The sequence below is a fragment of the Alosa alosa genome, chromosome 8 (genome assembly GCF_017589495.1).
Source record: "Alosa alosa isolate M-15738 ecotype Scorff River chromosome 8, AALO_Geno_1.1, whole genome shotgun sequence".
In the NCBI taxonomy this organism is placed as follows: domain Eukaryota; kingdom Metazoa; phylum Chordata; class Actinopteri; order Clupeiformes; family Clupeidae; genus Alosa; species Alosa alosa.
The window spans coordinates 25221129-25246319 of NC_063196.1; the positions used below are offsets into that span (position 1 = coordinate 25221129).

General features: G+C 41.5%; 2 protein-coding genes across 2 annotated transcripts; both read left to right on the forward strand.

Moving 5' to 3' along the window:
• Positions 1-10491, forward strand: nfkbie (nuclear factor of kappa light polypeptide gene enhancer in B-cells inhibitor, epsilon). The gene is made up of 6 exons (XM_048251394.1): positions 1-753; positions 3160-3262; positions 5375-5585; positions 7582-7670; positions 8808-9056; positions 9590-10491. Exons 1-6 carry the CDS (start codon positions 407-409, stop codon positions 9656-9658), a joined length of 1068 nt encoding a protein of 355 aa, XP_048107351.1. The 5' UTR covers positions 1-406; the 3' UTR covers positions 9659-10491.
• A 3419-nt stretch (positions 10492-13910) lies between these two features.
• Positions 13911-24070, forward strand: slc35b2 (solute carrier family 35 member B2). Its single transcript, XM_048251121.1, is given in 6 exon segments — positions 13911-14044; positions 14137-14241; positions 15844-16028; positions 16116-16276; positions 23102-23947; positions 23949-24070. Coding segments are annotated over 5 exon segments (1314 nt in total). The 5' UTR covers positions 13911-14044; positions 14137-14221; the 3' UTR covers positions 24051-24070.
• The last annotated feature ends 1121 nt before the right edge of the window (positions 24071-25191 follow it).

Genomic DNA, 25191 nt, shown 5'->3' on the forward strand with positions numbered 1-25191 from the left:
GCCTATAGACTTGCGCGTCAACCAAATCGTTCACATGGCGTTTCCCTCTCCTGTGAATAGCACTCTACAATAGCTCTCTGAGCTAGGTAGACATAAAACAAGTTTAGGGCTCCAAAATTGTTTGACGTCAGGATTCACCTAATGCGGCAACTTTAAGTAGCCGTATGCTTAGCCTACAACAACAGAAGTTTTCGGCGAGTTTGAATATGAGAGAAGAGTTTCTCTTTTTTGGACCGTGGTAAAAGCGAAGCTATCGGTGGTGGCATGAAACTCAACAATTTCTGGACCCTTTGGTTTCACGACGGAACGGCTGTTTTTCAGGTGAGATTGACTTCTTCATCTATTTGGAGCGGGCCCACTCCAAAGCGCCGGGCACACTGTCGGGAGCAGGTCATCTGACTGCATTATGGCGAGCGGCGACGAGGAGAAGGGGAAAGTGGATCTCTTGGAGGATAACCGAATTGACTCCGGTATTGATTCTTTCAAGTCGCTCACTAAAGACGAGCATTACTCCAAGCCTGTACATGAACTGAGTCCTCCTGAGGATGGAGAAGTTAAAGACAAACTCGACAGCGTGACCGAGGAACGCCATGACTCTGCTTACATTTCATCCTCTATCACAGTCGACAACATTACTGACATTTTAAAGACTTGCTCGGCAGGCTCTCAGGACACGGAGAGCGCAGAGACCCCTGATCACAATGAACAGGAAGTCAAGAATCTTCTAACCACCATTACAGATGATGGAGACACGTATGTATTTTTAGTTATTGCAAAACTCAAGGATGATTTAGCATTTTTGCAAAAGAACATGTTCAGGAGGATGGCTAAATACTGTTACAGTGTTGACAACTGTCTTGCATTCCTTCCATCACAGTGTTGCAATCAGTGCATGCAAGCAGAATTGGGTAGGCCTAGTCTTGAAAATCTGGAGGTATTGTGGTCTAGGCTTATTTGATAGTCTATATTTAGACCCAGGGGTACATCTAAATAAGATTTTGTATGTCCATCATAGCCTTACTTAATTTCAGTTTACAAAACTACAAAACAAAAGCAAGTTGGTTAAAGAGAGCAACATCATTTAAATTCAACTAACAAAAGTTAATGTGTACACACCATACTGCTACTCGCATGGATAAGCACATCTCTTAACCACCACCCACCTCAACTAGTTGGTTTCAACATTTTACATGAATTTCCTCATTCTACTAAGCTTAGTGCAATCTGATAGGCCTTAGGCCTCTTATAATAATAATAATAATAATAATAATAATAATAATAATAATAATTAAAAAAACAACAACAATCGTCTAGGTTTTGTGTTTCTAGATTAAGGAGAGCAGTTATTAAGAATGCACTTTAATATACCTTTTATATTAAATAATATTTAATAGGCTATATGCTATTTGCTCTTGTAAGTAGGAACTTAAAGCTGTCTGCCTCAGTCTACTGCTGTCACAGAAAGCAGAAGTGTAGAATGATGGAATTTCCCTTGCTGGGCTGGACACGTTCTGATACCCTTCTCTGGCCTCCAGAAAAATCTCTCTCTCACACACACACACACACACACACACACACACACACACAAGACACGCATATGCACACACCTGCAGACATAGGAGAGCATGTTAAGAAGCCAAGTGCACACACCAAATGCGAAATGACTTGCTTTTGCTTTACATGTGCATGCATGCTTCACTGACGAGGCTTTATGATTCAAGATATTTGTGTCACTCAAACACTTACTCTTATAGCCATAGCTATCGGTCATCTCTTACACATTTCCCATCAGACAGGTTTATTTCATTTTCTGTTATAGTCTAGTTCATTGATTTTTGACAATGGCTTGTTTTTTTTTCACAACCTAATTGTCTGACAGTTTGATGTCTGAGTCTCAAGGAAACATTGTTGTGCTTACAACAAAAAACAGCTTAAATATATTGTACAGTTTGCAGTCTGGGCCCACAGCCAAGGTGGGTGACCAAGTGGGGCATTCCTACACCATCACCCATTATTATTAGTGTTTGGGGAGTATAAAATCATTTGAGTACAAAACCCTACGTAATTACAGACCAACAACAAATTACTGTTTAACTAGACAATTTTTAGTTCAACCTAATTAATTGCATTCACTTAGCTGACTGACTGAGGGCCAAACTTGAGGTGGACACAGGTGCTTACATGCAGAGATTGTCCAATTTACTTTTTGCTCATACTGTTGCAGTCTCAATTACCCTGTCTGTCTAAATCCTAATATATAAGAGAAGCAATTGTGATGTTGTTTGAGCATGAGTTGCACTTTAAAAAGTAAAGGGTTGTTTGCCTGAAGTACTCTTTTACCAGGAAATGGCACAACCCATTTGAAGGTGAAAGCCTGAACCCTTCACTGGCAACAGTGGTTCTTTAAGACTGAACAGAATTTGAAGTGGAATTTTTACGATCTTTTAGGCACAAAATTTGTTATGACTAGGACCATTAAGCCCTACAGTCTTAGAATAGTATTGGAAATCAATTTCAGCAGGAAAATAATATTTTTAGGCTTGCTTCCAAAATAAATACTCCTCTCGATGTTACAGAATGAAAGTGCTGCCTTGCACGTGTTAACATTGTTAGGAACATCCTAGGAACCTTATGTGTGGTTGCCTTTTAAGTGCTGGACATTTGAAAAACATATGGTACCATTTGGTGGAACATTTCCTGTTTTTTTACCCGTGTTCCCTGTAACTTGTCCGTTTTTTAGGGAAATCTTTTTTGAATTAAGAATACAAGTATTTAATGCATAGTCTCACTTGCATGTTAAGTGAAATGTGATGATCATCATCACTGCATTACGGAGAACTTGTAGAACTTCAAAGCCTTGGAAAGACTTTGCACGTTGATTTCAAGGCTGTGGCCAAAGTACTAAAGTTCCAGTGTTGCGCAACATCAACCGCCGTGTGTTGACAGCCTTCCACTACCTGTGTGCCTGTTGATGCTGATCTTTTGCTCAGACGTTTCTCAGTATTTCTTGCCACATTTTCCCCCTGCTCTCTTTTTATTTTCCTTTGACACTGTTCTCTTTTTGAGTTGGATGAACAATGGTACACCTACATTCATTCATGCTCAATTGGTACATGGATTCTGAACATTTACCGGAAACCTCTCTTTATCTTTATCCAGAATCCTGCACCTAGCCGTAATCCATGAGGCCGTACAGTTTGCAGATTGGTTGATTGAGCTGTTTCCCAAACAGGTTCTGGACCTTCAGAACAACTTGTATCAGGTAACCACGGCAACGTGCTTCATGACTACTGTGCGTACTGTGGCTTTTGTCGTTGTTTGTTTGTTTTGTTTTCCCCAGGTTAATTTGTGTCCCCTAGCCTCATGATCTAAATCCAGCTCATGACTTTCTATCTGTGTACAGTCTCAGGTGCTTTCATAAGGAAGTGCGTGTGGTGGAACTCCCCTTTCATTGACTAAAAATATGTCACCATTGAGAAAGTAGGTTAGGTTATGTTCTTTTGGGGCAAGGTGTGAGAACGCTTGCATGTTAGATACTTTATTATCCCTGAGGGGAATTTTAAAAGCACATTCTAACATTATCATATATACACATATTAATACTGTAATGTTACTGGAAAGCTACAGGTCTTGTTTTGTAATCCTTCTTAGAACTGGTAGCAGCATCACACTTTTAAATGCATAATTTTATCTTGTAGTTTGTTACTTTTGGTATCTGTATTGATCCTACTGTGATATGATGTGAAACGAAAACGAAAGATAGAAATTAAAAACAAATGGAAAGATAACACCTGGGTGGGTACTTCCCTGAAATGGTTATCTAACCTTTGTTACGCTTTACGTTTCTCGTTAAGCAACAACATGGATATGTAGCTCTTATACAAAGACCATCCACCACTAAAAAAAAAAGCCATGTTTAGTCCACAGGCAGAAGCTGATACTAGTGCCAGTCAGCGTTTTAGACTATGACTCATGGAACGCTGTTTTTCTCTTGAGTCAAAGAAGTTACCATAAGCCACGCAAAAAATAAGTCCAACACATTAGCCGCGTTGCTCACCGGTTTCCTCTTGGTGGTCAGTATATGTTCCGGTATTGAGTAAGCACCAAAATCATCACCCCACAGCCACAGCCTGGGGTGAAAACTCTCTTGTTTCTCAATGAAAACTAGCTCATCATAAACACTTTGTGTGCAATCACTGATTCATGTGCCTCCCACATGCTGGTTAGTCCCCACGCACGGGTGGCGCCGCTTCCCCCTGCAAATTGCCTCATCACAAGCCTCCACTTCTGTCTGACGGTGCCCTTTTACCAGTTGGCACCTAGACTCGGACACTCCCTCTCCCTGATTCCATGTGATATTCACTCTTAAAACTAATGTGTTGTCCCTATCTGGACACAGATGTGTTAAAAAAAAAAAACAACGCAAGTTGTGTTGCTTTCAATGCAAGTTGTGTAACAAGTACAACACAAACTGTGTTGTCCCTATCTGGACACAGAGATGTGTTAAAAACAACGCAAGTTGTGTTGTTTTAAACACATTCGTTTTAAGTGTTGTTAGTTTATCCTCTCACAAATTTCATGTCAAATTTCCCTCTCTTCATGCCATTTTGAGATTCTGTGTTGAGATATTGCTAATTGGTGAGACTCCCACTGTCTGAAGGATTCCTCCCTCACAGTCTGTTGTCTTTTGTCTGCTGTTGCTTCTTAATCTTCCTTGCTTTTGTAGATTTGTGGCGCTACAGTGACTTCATTGCGCCTTTTGTATATTTTACTACATGAGATTTTATGTTATAAAATAAATGTATTATATTTATTTTACTTAAGTTGTGTTAGTCTGCCGGTCAACATACATTTTGATTGGATGAATTCTTTCTTCTTGGAACACTTAACATTTTCACACATCTCAAAGTGTCACACAGTAAGAGTCGTTAAAAACCAACACAAGCGGGGGGAAAACCCAATAAAGCAACTTCTTTTTTTGTGATTAACTTTTTATTGAAGGTTTCACAACATAAACAAAACTACACTAACACTCAAACACTGACCGTCACCACAGTAAAAGCAGAACCAAGGAAAACAGTTGTACACCACTTAATACAAGTAACATAAAAGACAAACAAGAAGATGGGCCCATAAAATTAAAAATTAAAACAAACAAACGCGCATGCGATTGGCCAAATAAAGTCAGCAAAATACCCTCCAGTGTGCGATGTATACTACTTTTTGACTTTTCAATAGTTATACTGCACACCATCAGCACCTGGAGGAAGAAGCGCTGTGCACAGGGATTTAGAAACCTTGACACATGCTATTGGTCTCTAAGGAGCTCATTCAGAATAAAGCAACTCCTTTGCTTTCAATTTGATTCCTGCAGACGCCATTACACCTGGCTACGTACCTGGACCTCCCGGCGGTGGTGCGGAGGCTGGTGGACGGGGGAGCCAGCCTGGCGCTGCAGGACCACGATGGGAACACCCCACTGCATGTAGCCTGTGAGCAGGGGCGCGGGGATTGCGCCAGCGAGATGACGCGGAACATCCCACCCGGCCAGCTCACCCCAGTACTAGAGGCACAAAACTGGAGAGGTGGGTGTCACCTGGGCTGTGTGGTCATTATGTGGAGATGCATTATAGGAAATATATGGGAAAGGGTTCTCACCCAGTAGTGGTGGTTAGTATACAGTGGGCTCTCATCCACAGTTCTTTTACCAGCTGAACAAACTTTCATATAAAATGTCTGCATGTCACCCATGGCAGCCCAATCCATCAAAATCTCTCTGCATTACTCTCTCTCTCTGTGAATGTTGTTTGTCCATACAACATAGTTTCTCAGAGTAAACACACATCATCATAAATCATTAATCATGTAACTCACTCATGTGAAATTTGAAGTTGGCCTACAGCTGAAGAATTTTGGCTCATCACCAGCAGTTGTGCAAATGTACTGATTAAAACATAAACAAATATACCAAAATAGTTTTTACACAAGGGTCGACATGTCTGATGCATAAATTGGGAGAAATTAAACAATTTATATAAAACAATAGAATCCTGAGCAATCATGTGGATATACTACTGTAGAACACAATCTATTGCTATTGTTTAGTTAGAGGGCTAGAATGTAAGGTTAAATCCTGATTGCTGCTTCTAAGCCAGTGAATGATGGAATGTATTGATTGGCCCAAACTAGGACCACAAAGGGAAAGTGTTGTAAAGACACACTAGAAGCATATATCTTAACTGATATGGATATATAAGCTGATAAGGATAATATGTCTATTTTATTAGCTATCTCCACCTATCTATGCCGAGCTATGATAATGGAGATATATCTCTGTTGGTACCAAGTTTGCAGATGTTCTAGTTTGAAGAGTGTATCTTGGAAAGACATAGTGCTGGCAATGTTGATCCGCTATTAAAGAAAGAAAATTCATTGTCTGCACAAGAGGAGTTAAATATTAACTATAAATAATTACGGCAGTTCTCATTTTAGTCCTCCAGAACAACTGTTGGTTAAATAATCCAAGTATTTAAATATGAGGCAAGATGGGCCTACTTAAAGAAGCCCTATGCAGGTCTGGTTATTCTTTCGCTGTTTCTGGGTTTTCGCCGGATTTGGGATCGCATTTTTCACGACATAGCTCCCCCTGCAGCTTTGGTAGCAAGTGACTGCTACGCTAAACCCCCACTAGCTAGCGAGCTAGCCATCAAGAAACCAAGCTAAACACATAAAGGGCTCACAATAAAACGTTGAGCAAACACATTGTTCAAGAGACTATCAAACCACATTACAAAAAAGTTCACCCAAGGGTAGGCTACTTACAATTTCGTTTTGCAGTCTTCATAGAAACTACAATCTGACTACATTTTCGAGGCGCGATTGGATACTTCCGCTGAGTCACATCCGGATTTACCCGGTCCGGGTTTAGAAAGTTGCATATTCAGTTTTTTCCGCGGAGAAGCGATAGGGGGAGACGAAGCACCCACCAAACGACCCGGAAAGTGTTGTAGAACCACCAGAACGACTCTCAACCTGCATAATTAAGGTCATTTTTGCTAAAAGGGCTTCTTTAACATGAAACACATACTTTATATATGGGATAGACTTTTGTTGACCTATGAAGTGCTTATTTACTGTATGTATGTATCCTCAACAGACTTTTTCATTGATACAGTATTTTGATGATGGTATGGCTAAAGGCGTAGTGTAGTGTGGATGATGTCTGCATTTTTGTGATTTTAATCAACAATAATATTATGAAATGTTATGCATCTGTGGAAAAGTGCAACTACTGAAACAAATCAGGCCATTATAGAGATGCCTTGGGCTGCATGCGGTATATTATCCCGTCAGACTTGTTACAGCTCTATCAAGCAATTGTTTTCATTACTGTCACTATTGAAACACACACAGACCAATTTGCTGGAAAAGTCCATGTCTCAGTATTTTGTGTTTACTGTCAAGTGGCAAAGCTTTCCCAGTTTCCAAATGGAAGCCTTTCACATTCACTATTGATGAGTTCACTCTTCAGATGGTCTTGAATATTGATTTTCTTAGTTACCTGTACATCCCTGCTTTCAGGTGTCACCTGCCTCCACCTGGCTACGTTGCACAGACGCCATCGGCTCATGAAGCTCCTGATAAAGAAGGGTGCCAACCTTAATGTGCAGGTGAGCTTGGAATTGTGTGCTGTGATGCAGTATATGGCAGTAATTCATACTTCTAACTGGAGCTGAGCTCTGATGTACTGAGAGCTATAGTGTCTTCCTTGTCACCTTGTCACTTCACTTGTGCACTTTTGGCAAAATGCATTTTATTGCAAGGCCACTAGACTATGTGGTGGTTCTTTTGTATATTTCTGATCAGTTTACTCGTCTTAAAACATGAAATTGATTGCATTAGAGCTACTCTACTTATTAGAGGTACTCTAGTAGCTATCATGACTTCACCAAGTTCAAGAATTCAGGGCTCAGAGCTAAGGTGATTTGAGCTAGTTGACTGGATCTTGTAAGAGATTCATGAGGCTGTAACTGGAGTTGGGACATTAAAAGGTTCAGGCCCAGAGGGCTGACGTGCAAGGACTTTTTCTGGAGTCCCCCTGCTTCTGCCAGGCCTCTCATATGACCACAGGAAGAGCTTAGCAACAACGGCCATTTCAGATCCACAACGTTATAAAGGGGTCACAGGGACAATGCTAAGCTTATTGCCAAGCTGCAGAAAAAAAACTCAAAACTCTTTTTTAAACCACAGACTAAAGTTTACATGGTCTGAAACTTAAGTGTATTAATCAATGCTGTCTTAAGGAAAGATTTGGTGCTAGAGCTGTCATTTTTTTTTCCGGCTCTCATGGGGGGTGAAGTGTTATCTTGCTACTGTATGGTGGCCAGAAAGCTTGGATTTCTTCATATTGTGTGTCATTTCACACCCCTTTCTCACACTTGATTTCCTATTTTTATCCTGTGTCCTGTGGGCCTCATGATCTCTCTCCTAGCAGACACAGCTTATGTTCACTCTCTTCATCCTTTCGTTTGTTTTAGTCAATTGGGTCTGAAAGCAAGGGCATTATTTATATTTTACAGAGCAATGTTTTGTAAGTGTTAAAGTAATAGAAATAGTAGGCCTACTTTGTACTTAAGTATTTTTGACAGATTACTTTCCAGATGATGTTTAAATAATTGTAGTGAATTTTAGTGGCAATCTTCATCTTCCGCTTCGTTTGAGCATGCTAATAGTTCACTATAAATCTGTGGTCATCATCAGCATGTGTCTCTTTTTTTGACAAACATTCTCTTATGCCTGTGCACCAGGAAGGGACGAGTGGCAAGAGCCCGCTGCACATGGCTGTGGAGCTCCATGACGTGTCAGCCGTGACGTTGCTGCTGAACAAGGGGGCGAACGTCGACGCCGCCATGTTCAACGGCTGCACGCCTCTACACTTGGCAGTGGGCAGGCAGGACGCCACCATCGCCAACCTGCTTTGCCAGTCCGGAGCAGACCAGATGATCAGGAACATGGAGGACGAGACGGCGCTAGACCTCGCCGATGGCAATGATGACGTAAGTCACAATCTCTTTGACATACTACTGACCGTTATGGGTCACTTAAAGCATACAAACATTTTTAGTATAAGTATATATACTCTTTTGATCCCGTGAGGGAAATTTGGTCTCTGCATTTATCCCAATCCGTGAATTAGTGAAACACACTCGGCACACAGTGAACACACAAGTGAGGTGAAGCACACACTAATCCCGGCGCAGTGAGCTGCCTGCAACAACAGCGGCACTCGGGGAGCAGTGAGGGGCTAGGTGCCTTGCTCAAGGGCACTTCAGCTGTGCCTACTGGTCGGGGTTCGAACCGGCAACCCTCCAGTTTCAAGTCCGAAGCGCTAACCAGTAGGCCACGGCTAAGATAGCTAGTAATCACACAGTAGGCACCAGCTCAAGGCTGAGTGCAAGACTGTGTCGGCTATAGCTCTATTTGCTTGTATGCCTTTATCTAACTTGTTTTTGTCAGGGTCATCTGAGTTGTAGGCTATTCTTAACAATTATGTGTGTGAAATGTGACCTTCTTCTTTCTTGTCCTACAGATCCTTGCCCTTTTCCCATTTGATGACATTCAGATCTCTGGAAGATCTGTGGTAGGGGTGAATTTCTAAATCAAAGAGCAAGACAAGGCATGCTCACAGAACAAGCCATAATGCCTTTCATTCACTGGGAACCTTATAGTATCTGCAGCTATTTATGTATGTATAGAAAACAACAGTATCTCTCTCAAAAGTAACTAATGCTTCAAGTGCTTTAAGGAGTGAAGTAAATATCTTATGAATTTTCATCATCATGGCTTGAAGAAGTTTTACATCATTAAAGGTACCAATATTTAAAGACATGTCTGTTAAGTTTATTATAATAGTCAATCTCAAGGTGAGGAATAGTTTGTTATTAGCTGATCTAATCGGGCTATTTCTCTCTTTTCTTGAGATAGATGATGCATTATAGGCCTTTCTGCATCTTAGTATGGATATGATAAAGTCTTGCTGTGTATGATTTTATAGTAATTTTATAAGAGATTGTGTTAAATCATGTTTACCTAATTCTGATGGATTGTCTATTTCCACAACAGTTTGAATTGCTCTTGCATCTTCTCCATGATCTCAGATTAGTCACTGGGGAAAATAAATATTGGAATATGCCCTCCATGGTCAGTTGAATCCATATAGGCTATATTTTTCACACAGACCCATCACAGTAAACTATGTGTAAGACACTGGTGTGTGAAACGTTCTCTATACTCTTTATTTAAATGATCTGGCGCTAAGAGTGGACAAGTTGGTGGCCTGTTTAGTCCATGACACTTGTACAAATAAGTTGTTAATTTTCTTTGTCTTGAATATTCTTAGTGGTTAAAGCTTTAACCAGTTTGGCTCAGTTATTTTCTGCAAATGTACAACATTAGTCTATGTTTTTTAATAAAAAAAATTAAATGATCTAATCTGTTTTCTTTGTAAATCATTTGCTTTCCCATATGGGAGAGAAGATACTACTGGGTGTTGTTTTGCCATTGCAGCCTCAAATCTTTAGTAATGTAGATTGTAATTCTGCAATAGGTCATCAATCAATTATTCATACATGCCATTGTTTTAAAAATACACAAATTGCCACCTCTTTACCAGACTTTGCCCCTACTTGACTTACAGTTTTTGCCTATTGCTTACACAACTTTTGCAGAATTTGGCTCATTATGTCAAAGTCCCGGCGGCATGGGGGGGCTTTGGGGGGCCAGGCCCGTCCTGGAAGTCATCTGTGCCCGCCCTGGACGAGCTTGGCTGCTCCAACCAACCCCAATCCCATAGATTGATTTTGAACACTTATTAAATGTAGGCCTATATTAGGCCTATACGTTTGTCAATCTAGCAAGTAGCAAATAAAACTTGTAAAATCTGTATTATTCCGCAGCTAATCAATCAGGAACATTAGGTAAGCCCATCACCTAAATGGCGAGGAGGTTACGTGGCGCAGTCTACTTCACTTCTGCACTAACCCCTGTCATCCGATGACAAATATAGCTTATCGGCTCACAGGTAGGCTATATCTCATATCGTAGTTAGTAGAAGTATGCCTAGTAGTTTCTGGGTTTGTTTGATAGCGTTAACCTTTACAGTTTTTTTTTCTGACCTAGTCGGAGAACAGGGAGCTTACCACTCCAGGGCCGAAGTTATCCGTAACTTCGGGGCTAACTCCCTAACACTCTATCTGAAAGTGGCTAGCAAATGAACGAGGATTTTGGTTTTATCTGCGGATTTATTTTTGCATTATTTTGAATTTGACTAGCTCCAGTCTCAACAGCACGTCTACTTTTTCCACACGCATCTCAGTTCTAAGACACATATCCCCTCTCGCTTTCTCTCTCTCCATCCCTGCGCACGGGGCTCTCTTAAAGGAGCTGCACCATTTTAGTACAATTACATCTACATTTTCATATTGGAATGTTTTGTCAAGTGTAAGCTTAAACTACCGTGATCAATTTAAGTTCCAGTGACCCCCCTGGAAAGGTGTAATGCCCGTCGTGAATTTGTGTCTGCCGCCGGTGTTACCAAGCAAACAGGTAAATTTATTGGTTCGATACCCACGTGAAGTTAATTTATGCTATTTAGGTGTTTGTTTTTTGGGTGGCATATTAATGGTCCAGTGCATGTAGTACTACATACAATTTTGACTTTTAAACATGTCATGCATATTTGTGTGCGTCTCTAGTATATCAGAAAGTGACAAATCGGCAAGCGGCCACATCTGTCAAAGAAACGTCATCACTCGTGAAACGTCACCAACGCAGCCAGTTAACATGGGTGCCAGTTGCCATGTAACACCGGGTCTGATGTCAAATCTCTTCACACAGCCATAAGACATAGCACTTGGAGATGAACAACTTAAATCTATGCCAAAATGAAACACTACAATCAAAACTCAAGAATCCTAACTAAAAATGTAATTATTGCAATAAAACTATACACACATGCACCGTTTGAATTACTCTTTCAAATTAGCAGCAACACAATGATGTGTTTTAAAACACTGCAACAAAAGTTTTTTACAAAAAACAAAAGAAAAGTAGAATCACACTTATCAATGCAATACTGTAAGTGAATGGACTCTAAACAAATAAAAAATGTAGCAACAAAACAAAAGTAACAGAAAAAAATACAATTACTGGAGAAATTGCTGTCGCAAATAACATGTATTTTTTCCTTGTGTGTGTAGGTGGTGGGGGTGGGGTGGGGTGGGGGCTAGATCCTGCCTTCTGTTCAGATCTGGCCACAAGTCCTCGTCGACATTGCAGGTGATGTCCTCTCGGGCTAGGCAACGGGGAAAATATCACCTTGTGTGCCATATGTAGGCTACCCTTGAACTGACCCCATCTCAATATCTCTGCATGTGGTTGGTGGTCATACTTTTCATTGGCCCAAATAATTCTTTGATAGGTTTTAAAAATGGGGAGTAAAGGGGCAAATACAGAACTGTACACGAGTACTCAATGTAAATGTGCACACTTGAACAGGTAAACAATAACTTACCAGAAGTCTATTTGTAGTGCTAAGCCTCAGACTAATTGGTGTTCAGTTTTCTCTGTAAGTGTTTTCAGGTATGTGTGTGGGTTTTAGGAATTACCAGATGTGGTTGCATTTTGTTTTCTCAATGATGACAGGAGATTTCACTTTTGAACAAAGTGTCTAATGTAAGAAATCGTGTGTAGTGTTTCGCAATAAGTGTGTTGCAGATTATTGCAAACAATGGGCAAAACTATGGTTAAACAGTGTTTAAAGTATGCTACAAGAAGTTTAAGTATTGAGGCTTTGGTCTAAGCATTCGATTTTAATGTGTAAGCAATGGGCAAAAACTGAAATTAGCTGAGGCTCGTCTCGGGTCAAAATGACGGTATTATAAATTCTTTATTCTAACTTTTTGAGATAGCCTACTGGATTTTTGATTCCCATGAGCTGTAAACCATAATCATCAAGATTAGAATAATCAAGATTAAAACAAAACAAGCTTGACATATTTAACTAGATGTAATGAATCTAGATTATATGAAAGTTTCACTTTTTGACATAAATGACAGGAGAAAATTGACTTTTCCCATACTATTCTAATTTTTGAGATGCATGCATACTATGTTATCACTGTAATAAACTGAGCATGCTTTGATTTATTTTATGGAGAGTGGATATTATCTGTTGACTGAGTTGCCTACTTTCTCATCTCATCTTTAGCGGCTATTGCCTTAACATTGCACCCTGGTCTATGTGTAATTACAGCCAATGACAACTCACTTTCAACACATAACTTCCTTGCTGAGCAGCAGCCCTATTTCCTGTAAGTTGTGTGTCTGTAAGAGATACTATCTACTATCTTCCTTCTTGCAGTCTTGCTCTTGTCTATTGAACACAAATGGTTCTACAAGCAGGCCTATAGTCTATGCCTATTCATTACCTCCCATTCTCATTGTTTATCAGCTCAGCAGGCTATGTAAACTACCAGGCAGAATGTTTTGAAACTTGGTGGAGGGTTGGGCAAGGGCCAAAAATTAAGTAAATCTAGACAGATAATTTAACTGATGTTTATAGATTATCTCCAAATACTGTATTATTTTATGTGCAAGGCAAGCCATTTATCATTTTGAAGGTGCCAGACAAGACAGGCCTAATCTTTTGAATTAGTTATTGCGGCTATTACAGAGTAGGCCCTAGTTGCCCAACACAGTAGGCCTGAAATGTTAAGTGGCTCACACAATGAGCAGTTCGGGTTGCTCTTGAAAGTGGGATAGGCACTCACTGGCCAGCCAGGTGATGGGAGCCCACTTTATTGTGTTTTAGTGTAGAATGTCCTCCCTTCCAAGTGGTGTCAGTGTTGGTCCCGAATAGGTAGGGCATCTCCATAGTCTGTCATGGTGGTTTCGGGTTTCAGCACTCCGTTGGCAGTGACAAGGGAGGAGATTTATTCTGACTTGCATACTGAAGGAAACCCTTAACGTTTCGCCAACTGTCCAGGTGAGAGTAGTGTGTGGAGACAAGTTCAAAATAACAATTTCGGCTGTCAACGTTACTTTAATATTGCTTATCTTATTTAAAATTCTCTGCAGTTCATGCTTGGTCTCAACGAAGGCGGTGCAGTGTGCGGCGTCTCTGAAACGCCAGTGTTCAGAGCTCGAGAAGAGTTGAGAGAAAATGCCTTCTTTTTCATGGAGGTAAGTGGTTAGCACTTTACATATGTGTCGGTCCTTTTAATATCGCATACCTCTGGAGAAGTTTAACTGTCTTGGCTGCTTTAACATTTTTGGTCATCTCTGTGGTGGCTAGGGTAGTCATCAACAGTTTCAACCGCTTGGTGTCTTGGTAACGTTAGCCAGCTAACAGCCATTTAGCGTTCATAAGTGAACTGATTGAGCTAGCTATCTTTTTAGAGAAGCGTATCTAATACAATCTCCAAGACCTGTTTTCTTCTTAGCTTCTGAGGTTTCATGGTGATTAACTCGTTTAGTTGACGTTGTGCAGGAAAACGACTTAGCATGCACTCGCTGTTATCACATCCTTTGGTCTAACGTTAGCTAAGGATAAAATATTGGCTAGCTAGTCTACCCCATTGACAGTAAACTACCCACAAAGTCATCTGCAAGGCAACCACAACTAAGTTAAGGTTAAACGTTACTATCAGTGACGTTAAAACGTCTTTGGTTAGTATTGACAAGTAGGCTAATGTTACAAAGCAGTAGTGAACATGCTATCATAGCTTACTAGCATTAATTTATCTTAATCTGACGTAGCTGCTAAACGTTACTTTAGAAAACGCGAGGGTGCCTTCATTCTCACATAATGTTACTAGTCATGCCCCTAAATCAACTATTATATCGTAATGCAACCATCAGCTTATGTACCTGTGTTCTTTGTTGTAAAGGGAGCTCGGGGTGTTATATTAGTGAATCTCTTATTTACTCAAAAAACAACAAGAAGAATATTGTTTTATTGAGCCCAAGCATCCGATTGTAGACTAGATAACTTTCTGGCTATTATTGCCTTGTATGTGCACAGGGTCATGTTGGTTATTCCCAACTCAGAACACGAACAAACTCGGATTTTTTCCGCCAAGAGATGGCATGCGTCTCTGTGGTCAGTCACCAACCTATCATAGATGCATTAGGCCACGCTGGCAGAATATCTGAACAGGAAAATAGCGGTCAAGCTTTCTCTGCTACAACAGCAGCAATCATATCCTGGAGGATGTAATCGCAATCCTTCTGAATACAGGCGCGCCCACCCTGCCTATTCATACACAAATGAGACAATACTGAAACTTTCTTAGGCCACAAAATATCTGTTGACATTCCTTTCATTTAGCATTTAAGAAACAGGTGGGAAAGCCCGTCACCCGTTCAGTCATCAGGTGAGCTTATGTTTCCAAATGTCTTAGCAAAGGAAGGCATTCAATTCCTTCTTTCATGAACTGCCCGCTCAAAAGACCAGGTTGTTCCACGGTGGGCCAGTGCTGGTCCTGCCATTGGCCTGGATGCCGTAGGGCTTTGACACAAAGAGGCTCTGTTAGGGCTCTGGCCTCTGGGAGGAGGCCTATTTGAAGAATCTCTCACACACACACACATACACAGAGCGCTGTATATGAAAGGAATTATGTCAAAGCTTCTGAAATGACCTTTTTTATCATAGAATCCTAAAAATGTTTTAGCCTTATAGCTCTTAGCTAACTTTTGTTTCACTACTTTACCCTATTGTGTTCTCGACTAGTGAAGGTAATTTGGGGCCTGACTGAGACTCCCTCTTTCACCTGTGTTCCCCAGGCTGTTTCTCATGCTTGGCACTTTGCCCCTGGCTCTTGCTGAGTCAGATGAGTCCTCTTTACTGGATGGCTGGCAAGATATGTGGTTCTTTAAGTTCCTCCTCAATGTCCTCGGCTATTCCACCATCATCATCCCCGGCTATTTTCTCATCAGCTACTTCAAGAGGATCAATTACTTAGAGACAGGTGAGGGGTTAACCATTTTGCTCATTTTTTATCTTTCTGATAATTTTGATAAGTGCTTCATCAAGCACATTATTAAATATACCCCAGGTCGAGGCCTTTGCTTCCCAGTAATAAAGGCCTGTGTGTTTGGTAATGAGGCAAAGGCTGGTCTGTTGGATGATGCACCGACACCGTCCAGGAGTGACACAGAGTTGTCTTCCTCAACAAGCCAGGCCTTTAAGTTGATATTCTGTGCTGCAGGACTTCAGGTGAGATTATGCCATTGTGTGATTTGAATTGTTCAAACCTCATACCAAGAACACAATATTTTACAGCACTTTCCATTCATTGGACCGGGGTCAGAGCAGGGTTATTTGAATAATGCTTAAGATGGATGGATGGATGGATAGATAGATAGATAGATAGATACTTTCATCCCGAGGGAAATTTTAGGCATCCAGTAGCTTAGACAACCATAACACAACAAACACACATATATCTCACATACATAAAAATCACTCACAGAAATGTAGAGGTAAAAATTTGTGAAGTGATTACAAAGGTCTGGTATGACCTTTGGTATGCTCTCACGTGGGAGGGAAGCATGTGGGAATGATATTTTGGCTGTTTTTTCAGGTAGTTAATTGAGATTTATCTGGAAGAATCAGAAGTATCGACCTCTGGCACACAATGTTGAGGCTGTGCTGTATCTCTAGAGTTATCTCTAAAGTTGTCATATCACTGAACAATTGACCTGTCGCTATGCCCCATGCCTCGATGATGTAGTAAGAATATAGTAGTTGGCTAATGAGCATTTTTATCTTGGGATTTAACAGGGAACCTGGTTACTGTGCCCACGTTGTTGGCTTAGTAGCCTACAGTACTTCGAGCTGTTGATTTTGATGTCAACTCAACGTATGTACTCCCAATCATCCGTAAATTGATCTAAAGTGCATTTTACTCCGGATAATTCCTTTAAGTGTCAGTGCATAGTGTCCCCTGGCTACCTTTTTAAATGTTCTCTTTTTTTGCATTATTTTAACTCCTACAGTCATTGTCTTGTTGCCCTTTTCGTTTTTCTTTCTGCCTGCCTTAGGTCATTCCTTTGTTTATTGCACCTAGCACTTTATTGTGAAGCACTTTGGTTCGGCTCAGCCGTCTGTAAATGTGCTATACAAATAAAATTTGACTTCACTACACTGACAGACTTTGCAAAGATTTGGAAAAGATTTTTGAAAGATTAGCCTCAGACCCTCTCACATCTAAAGGCTAGTCATAGAACTGAAATGATACTGGGATAGTCATAGGAACTGAAATGATAGCCTACTTATATCAAAGTCGTATTTTTGTGTTTCTGCAGCATTAAGTGAGAGTTGGACGTCGTATGATTATCTTTATAAGTATCATAAAAATGTCATGGCTTCGAAGGAACTCACCCACAGGTGAATTTACAACTTCCTGGTTTGTTGTAGGACACACCTGGGTGTACTGACCCACCCAGACATGTGCATAGGATCCTTTGCCTGGTGGTGCCTGGTCTAAAGTGAAAGTGTGTGCAAGCGCAGGTGTGTCAGAAATGTCAGCTGGAATAGTGATGTGATCATGTGAGCTGACCAGGAAAGATGTCTATGGTTGTCACAGGTGGGATAGTTGAAACTTTGAGAATTAAATATATTTAACTTCATCAGTATTAGACTGATAACCTTATGTTGCCGTTTTTGCATATGAAAAAATAGTTAGTTTGGATGCTTATGTTAGTGGTGAATCTAAAATCCTTTCTCAGTGCTGGAGCTTGCTGTGAAACTACTCAGACAAGGACAGCTATAATGCTATTAGATCTCATCGTGGCATAGGCTGCTTAACATGAATGCCAGGCCTTCCCTTTGTGCCAATTCATGAATGGCCCAAGTATGCTTTGTAGCAGAGTTATCTCAGGCAGGAAACAGGATGCTTTGTAACTGCATAATATTTTGCAATAGTAAGTCCCTTCACCATACTTGCAGTACACTGCCCCCCTCTCCCATACATACACAGCACATTATTTCATCAGGAAGCTTCTCCAACACACATCCCCAACATACTTACAGCACACTGTCCCCCCCCCCCCAATACACAGCACATTGTCTCATGAGGAAGCTTCTCCAACACACATACAGTTGTGCTCAAAAAAATAGCAGTGCCTTTAGAAAAATGAGTAAATGTCAAAATTCTTCAAACTAATTGTACTTTCATGAACACAGATGCATTGGGGACACAGTACATTCTATTCCAAAGCAAAACAATTGGGCAAAGTCATCAAAACTTAAATAATAATAACGATATTTCATATAAAGTCAGAAATGCCATGTTCAAAGAAATAGCAGCGTTGCCATCTTTCCTTGGAAACTCAAAAATGTACTGTACAAACTAAGAAATTCTTGATAAGTGAACTTGGCTGAGTATCCTAAACTAATATTTTGTTGCAAAACCACGGTTCTGATAACTGCTTCACATCTGTGGTGCATGGAGTCCAACCAACTTCTGGCATCGTTCAACAGGTATTGCAGCCCAGGTTAATTGTACTGTATTCCACAATTCCTCTTTGTTTCTTGGTTTTGCCTCATGCACTGCACTTTTTATGTCAGCCCTCAAGTTTTCTATGGGATTGTGCTGGCCACTCCATCAGTTGAATCCTGTTCATATGGAACCATGCTTTTTTGCTTTCGCTTGCTGGTGTGTTTCGGGTCATTATCTTGTTGAAAGGTCCACCTCAAAGGCATTTCCTCTTCAGCATGACCTCTTCCAGTATGTCAGACGCCCTGCAAACACCGAATTCAAGCCACAGTACTCAGTGAAGGCAATTAAGCATGGTGGTGCAAGCATCATGATATGGGGATGTTTCTCCTACTACGGTGTTGGTCCTATTTACCGCATACCAGGGATCATGGATCAGTTCGAGTACATCGGGATACTGGAAGAGGTCATGCTGCCATATGCTGAAGAGGAAATTTCTGATCCATGATCCCTGGTATGCGGTAAATAGGACCAACACCGTAGTAGGAGAAACATCCCCATATCCTGATGCTTGCACCACCATGCTTAATTGCCTTCACTGAGTACTGTGGCTTGAATTCGGTGTTTGCAGGGCGTCTGACATACTGGAAGAGGTCATGCTGAAGAGGAAATGCTTTTGAGGTGGACCTTTCAAGAAGATAATGACCCGAAACACACCAGCAAGCGAGCAAAAGCATGGTTCCATATGAACAGGATTCAACTGATGGAGTGGCCAGCACAATCCCATAGAAAACTTGAGGGCTGACATAAAAAGTGCAGTGCATGAGGCAAAACCAAGAAACAAAGAGGAATTGTGGAATACAGTACAATTAACCTGGGCTGCAATACCTGTTGAACGATGCCTGAAGTTGGTTGACTCCATGCACCACAGATGTGAAGCAGTTATCAGAAACCGTGGTTTTGCAACAAAATATTAGTTTAGGATACTCAGCCAAGTTCACTTATCAAGAATTTCTTAGTTTGTACAGTACATTTTTGAGTTTCCAAGGAAAGATGGCAACGCTGCTATTTCTTTGAACATGGCATTTCTGACTTTCTATGAAATATCGTTATTATTATTTAAGTTTTGATGACTTTGCCCAATTGTTTTGCTTTGGAATAGAATGTACTGTGTCCCCAATGCATCTGTGTTCATGAAAGTACAATTTGTTTGAAGAATTTTGACATTTACTCTTTTTTCTAAAGGCACTGCTATTTTTTTGAGCACAACTGTATTGCACACTGCCCTCTCCCCACATACACGGCACACTATCCCATCTCCCTTGTCATCCCCCCAACACACACACCAAGACCCCTGGCAGTTGGGTTAGCCCCTTGAGCCGTGGATCTGCCCAAGGTTTCTTCCTTGGTAAGGGAGTTTTTCCTTGCCCCTGTTGGTCTTGGGTGCTCCTTGTTGGAGCCCCAATTCCAATCCTCCCCCACCTTTCTTATGCAGCCCTTGCCACTTAATCTACTAAACCCCTCTTCTACTGCACTTTTTACCCCCCCACTTTGCACAAATAGGCTGTGTCAATAGGCAAATAGGATGTGACAATAAACTTCCTTGTATCCTTGTATCCTTGTAATTTTGTGTAGGTAAAGAGAGGTAATCCTATTTACCCCACTCAAAGATATGTGCTTTGGGGCAGTCATTGTTACTGTGAGTTATGTCAGCTTGTTGGATTGAGCTCGAGAGTAAATGTTTGCATGGCATTAAGTAAACCTGACATTTAAGCAAACTTGATGACAAATAGAATGTCATATATCTGGCAATGTTAAATACTTTTTGTAATGGCTAGCCATATAAATATTGAAATTCCACTAAGGTAAGATTAGTATATAGAATATATATTATATGTTTAATGATGTGTAATTAAGTGTGATATTTTTAATGGTGTGGAAACAAAAAAAACATTTGTTTATACAGCAGTTAGACTAACTGTCAAGGCACAGAGACTGGGGCATAAATCAGTAACTCGTACAAATACAGTCTACACAGGAGCATTTTTGTGTCTTATGCCAAGATCATGTTTAAACTATTCAACCCTCTTTGGTCGCTGTAAATTGACTTACACGTTGTTCTAGTGTTGGGTTATCCCAGTGGCGGACCGTGCGTTTATTGGTTAGGCCAGGGGTGGGCAAACTTTTTGGCTCAAGTTCTCAGATGAAAAGTTATCAGAGTCAGGTTTCAGGAAAACAGCTATTTCTGTTAACTGGTACAACAAGCAAACTCATTTGTGATATAATAGCCTACGAAATAGTTGTTTTCTGAAAGCTAGTTCACTCGTGTAGGCTAAAATAAACCCACATTTAGTCCTCCAGTTGCCATGGATACTACAAACAAATCCAGCTGAAGAATCATAACGTGAACTAGCTTGCAGAAAACATCTGCTGCAACAAAGCTTCCACTCAATGGAAATAGCTACACCAGACATGATAGCGGCGCATACGTTCGAAAAAAATAGACCACTCTTAAATGTTTTTATGCGTTGCAAAAGGAACGTTCCTGGTGTAGCTTCCCTTACAGTAGGCTAGGCTATTATATCACAAATACATTTGGTTGGGTACAGCAAGCAAACTGGTACAGCAAGCAAACATATTTGTGATAAAATCATAGACTGTATGGATATAATACTAAATAGTTTCTTTCTGCAAGCTAGTTTGAGCACTGCTCAAGTTCATGTGATGTATGATTCTTCAGCCGAGTTTGTTTGTAGTATCCATGGCAACGTGGGTTTACTTTAGCCTACACACGAGTGAACTAGCTTTCAGAAAAAACTATTTCGTAGCCTATTATATCACAAATAAGTTTGCTTGTTGTACCAGTTAACAGAAATAGAGTCCGAGAACTTTTCATCTGAAAACTCTTTGTCTGACTCTCCTTTTTCTGAGACCTGACTCTGATAACTTTTCATCTGAGAACTTTTTGTCTGACTCCCCTTTTTCTGACAGCGGTTTTCCTGAGACCTGACTCCTTTTTATCTGATGTCTGAAACCTGACTCTCATAACTTTTCATCTGAGAACTTTTCGTCTGACTCCGCTTTTCCTGAGACCTGATTCCTTTTCATCTGATGTCTGAGACATGACTGTAATTCTGTAAACTTGACAGCGGTTTTCCTGAGACCTGATGCCTTTTCATCTGATGTCTGATACCTGAGTCTGACAGCTGAGGATGTCCTAAAATGTACACCGTAACGCACATATACGTAGCACTGCCACAGGTCTACAATGATGTGTTCATTTAATAGTTTAATCTGACATCAGCAAACTCGCTTCAGACTGTTTGTAGTGCTCTCCTACTTAGCTGTAGCTTTAACGTTAACGTTACAGTGCAACTGTTTTAGATTGTGCTGCTGCTCTGATTACTCAAAAGCTAATGTGGAACTACAGTAGGCTATCCAACAGTATTTGCCAAACGTATTTATGAGAAAGTGTCTCAACAGAAAATGCTAAGAAAATTTTCTCAGCACACCACCATGATATTAACATAAAAGTCAGAAAATGTATTGCCCTATGCTGCTACTACTGCTTGTTGCCTATTTCATAATGTCTGATGGCCACGCCATTGATTTCACCAATAATGTCCACAAAACACATATATAAATAGTCAGACTAATTAGCAGGGCAGGAAACCAAGGCAAATGACAATTTTCACATAGATGCCGATCCAGACAGCTTCACCAAAACCATATCAACTTATACACAACTTCAAGCTAGCATACAATCTAGTAGTAACCAAGCACTGCGGTTTGCAAGCAGCACAAAAACACTTTTTATAGAAAAGGGCCAGATTACAAGCATGTATTATCTATGTTATCAAATAAACATGAAACAAAACTTACCAATTCCTGCATAGGCTACTGACCAGCTATGTGCAGAGCTAGCTGACATTATGTGCATCTTGCTAACATGTAGTCCAGTTGACACTGTAACTTTACATGATATAATTTTGCTTAATGAAGGCTTATCAATATATATTTATAACACAAACTGTCAATATACTGTCCATAGCTACTGTATAACCAAAGCCATGTCAGTGTGACATCAGAGAATGTCTAATATCCGTAGAGGGGCTCTGGTGACATGTCCAGTGAATGTCAATCTGAAAATAGTTAGGTGGAAGGCCCTGACGGTCCGCCACTGGGTTTAATGGTCCCATTAAAGCTACACCAAAGATTATTTTGTTCCTTAAAATAATGTTTCCAAAATCGTTTCAGTGGTTCATCTACTCGAAACAGGGTGAACAGCACTTCTGCATTTGCTTCGCGGCCCTCTATCGGCTATAACCGCACTATGCAAGTTTGCCGGATCTGGTAGCGGATCTGTAGTTTGAATGAGACATAAGAAACTACAAATTTGACTTGCTTCAGCTGATGTCGTAATGCATCATACTTTCATAAAATCATGCAACATACTCTACCTTGTCTGTGGACATTGTTATTTCCAAAGCCGGTGCTGGATAAACATTTAGCAGGAGTGCTTTCGTCTTGCTTTAATGTGTGTGTGTGTGTGTGTGTGTGTGTGTGTGTGTGTGTGTGTGTGTGTCTGTGTCTGTCCACAGGTGTCGTACTTGACATGGGGCGTGCTGCAGGAGCGTGTGATGACACGCTCGTATGGCGCAAGCGACGGAGGCGGCGGCCGCAGCGGCAGCGGCGAGCGCTTCAAGGACTCTCAGTTCCTGGTGTTCATGAACCGCATCCTGGCGCTGACCGTGTCCGGCGTGTGGTGCACACTCTTCAAGCAGCCGCGGCACGGCGCGCCCATGTACAAGTACTCGTTTGCCTCGCTCTCCAACATCCTTAGCAGCTGGTGCCAGTACGAGGCGCTTAAGTACATCAGCTTCCCCACCCAGGTGCTGGCCAAGGCCTCCAAGGTCATCCCTGTCATGCTCATGGGCAAGCTGGTGTCGCACAAGACCTACGAGTACTGGGAGTACCTGACGGCCGCGCTCATCTCCGTGGGGGTCAGCATGTTTCTGCTGTCCAGCACGAGCTCCAAGCACCCGTCCACCGTCACCACCTTCTCGGGCGTGCTCATCCTGGCCGGCTACATCATGTTCGACAGCTTCACGTCCAACTGGCAGGACAACCTGTTCAAGTACAAGATGTCGTCGGTGCAGATGATGTTCGGCGTCAACCTTTTCTCGTGCCTGTTCACCGTGGGCTCACTGCTGGAGCAGGGCGCCTTCTTCGACTCTGTGAGCTTCATGCTGCGCCACTCGGAGTTCGCCTTCCACGCCGTGCTGCTGTCCGTGTGCTCGGCGTGCGGGCAGCTCTTCATCTTCTACACCATCGGCCAGTTCGGCGCCGCCGTCTTCACCATCATCATGACCCTGCGGCAGGCCATCGCCATCCTGCTCTCCTGCTTCCTCTACGGCCACGCCGTCTCGGCGCTGGGCGGGCTCGGCTGTCGCCGTCGTCTTCTTCGCCCTCTTCCTCCGCATCTACGCCCGTAGCCGCCTCAAGAAGGCCGGCAAAAAGGCCGCGCCACCACTGGTGCAGAAGGTGTGAGAGACAGAGGGAGGACAGTGAAGGGGGGGGGGGGTTACAGAGAGAGAGAGAGAGAGAGAGAGAGAGGGCAAGGGGAGAGACTTCTGTACAGATGCCTAATTTTTTTTAATGACTAGTTTGTCAGTCCCATTCTTGTTTTCTTTTCTGTTTTGTTTTTGATATTTTTTTTTCCCTTTCTCAACTTTTATTTCTTCGTGTGTGTGTTTCTTTTGGTTGCTGAATTTGTACTATTACAGGGGTACTTAAAGCGATAGTGATTAAAAGGGATGATGACCTATCTTGGTCTTCAGCTGGTGATAAGGGACAAGAGTCGTGGCCTGTCTAGTAATAGTAGTAGTACCAGCCCAGACGCTCAGATTGTGACGCACACAAGCCTGAGTCATCGATTTACACCGCTACTGTTGCTGCTTCACCCAAGTTTGTTTGTTTGTTTTGTTTTTGTTTGTTTCTCCGGAGCTGGTCAGGTGGTGTGAGTGACCACAAAAACATTCAGTGACTGTCCAGTGAGACAGTTGGTGCTGAGTTTGTGTTGACTGTCCAGTTGTAGGCCTTTCCGGTTTAGTCACATAAATCCACATTCCCTCTAACGTACGCTTTCTCTGACTCCGTGAGAAAGATGAAGGCTGATGCTTTTCCTCTGAGGTGCCAGCGCCAGCTCCCCAATCCATTGAGCACAATCGTCCCAAATGAGTCATCCCTTTCTTCTTACATCCACCCCATTACATAGCTACCGGTTGCACTTGCTTATCTCCCCCACGAATGTATGAATGGCACGCCTAGCCATGAGAGTCAGCCTGTGCGTTGGGACTTGTGTACTGGGAATAGTACTTCCTTACAACATGCCGTAAAAGGCATGGAACCTGTGAGGCGTTTTGGGGTAGGTTAAAAGGTTAAAACCCATAATAAATGGGTTAATAATCAGAAAGACTTTCCCCATCCTTAAACTTTTGTTTTTAATTCATGTGTCGGGTGGTTATGTTACTAGTCACTGCATAATATAACTGTGTATAAACAGGTGAGCCTTGCTTGAACAAAGGGGTCTTAATTGTGTTGCATATGGCAGAGTTAGGATTATATTTGTTATACCTTTATATTATACCAGGTACACACCTAGCAGTATGCAGCTGCATAGCTGCAGAGC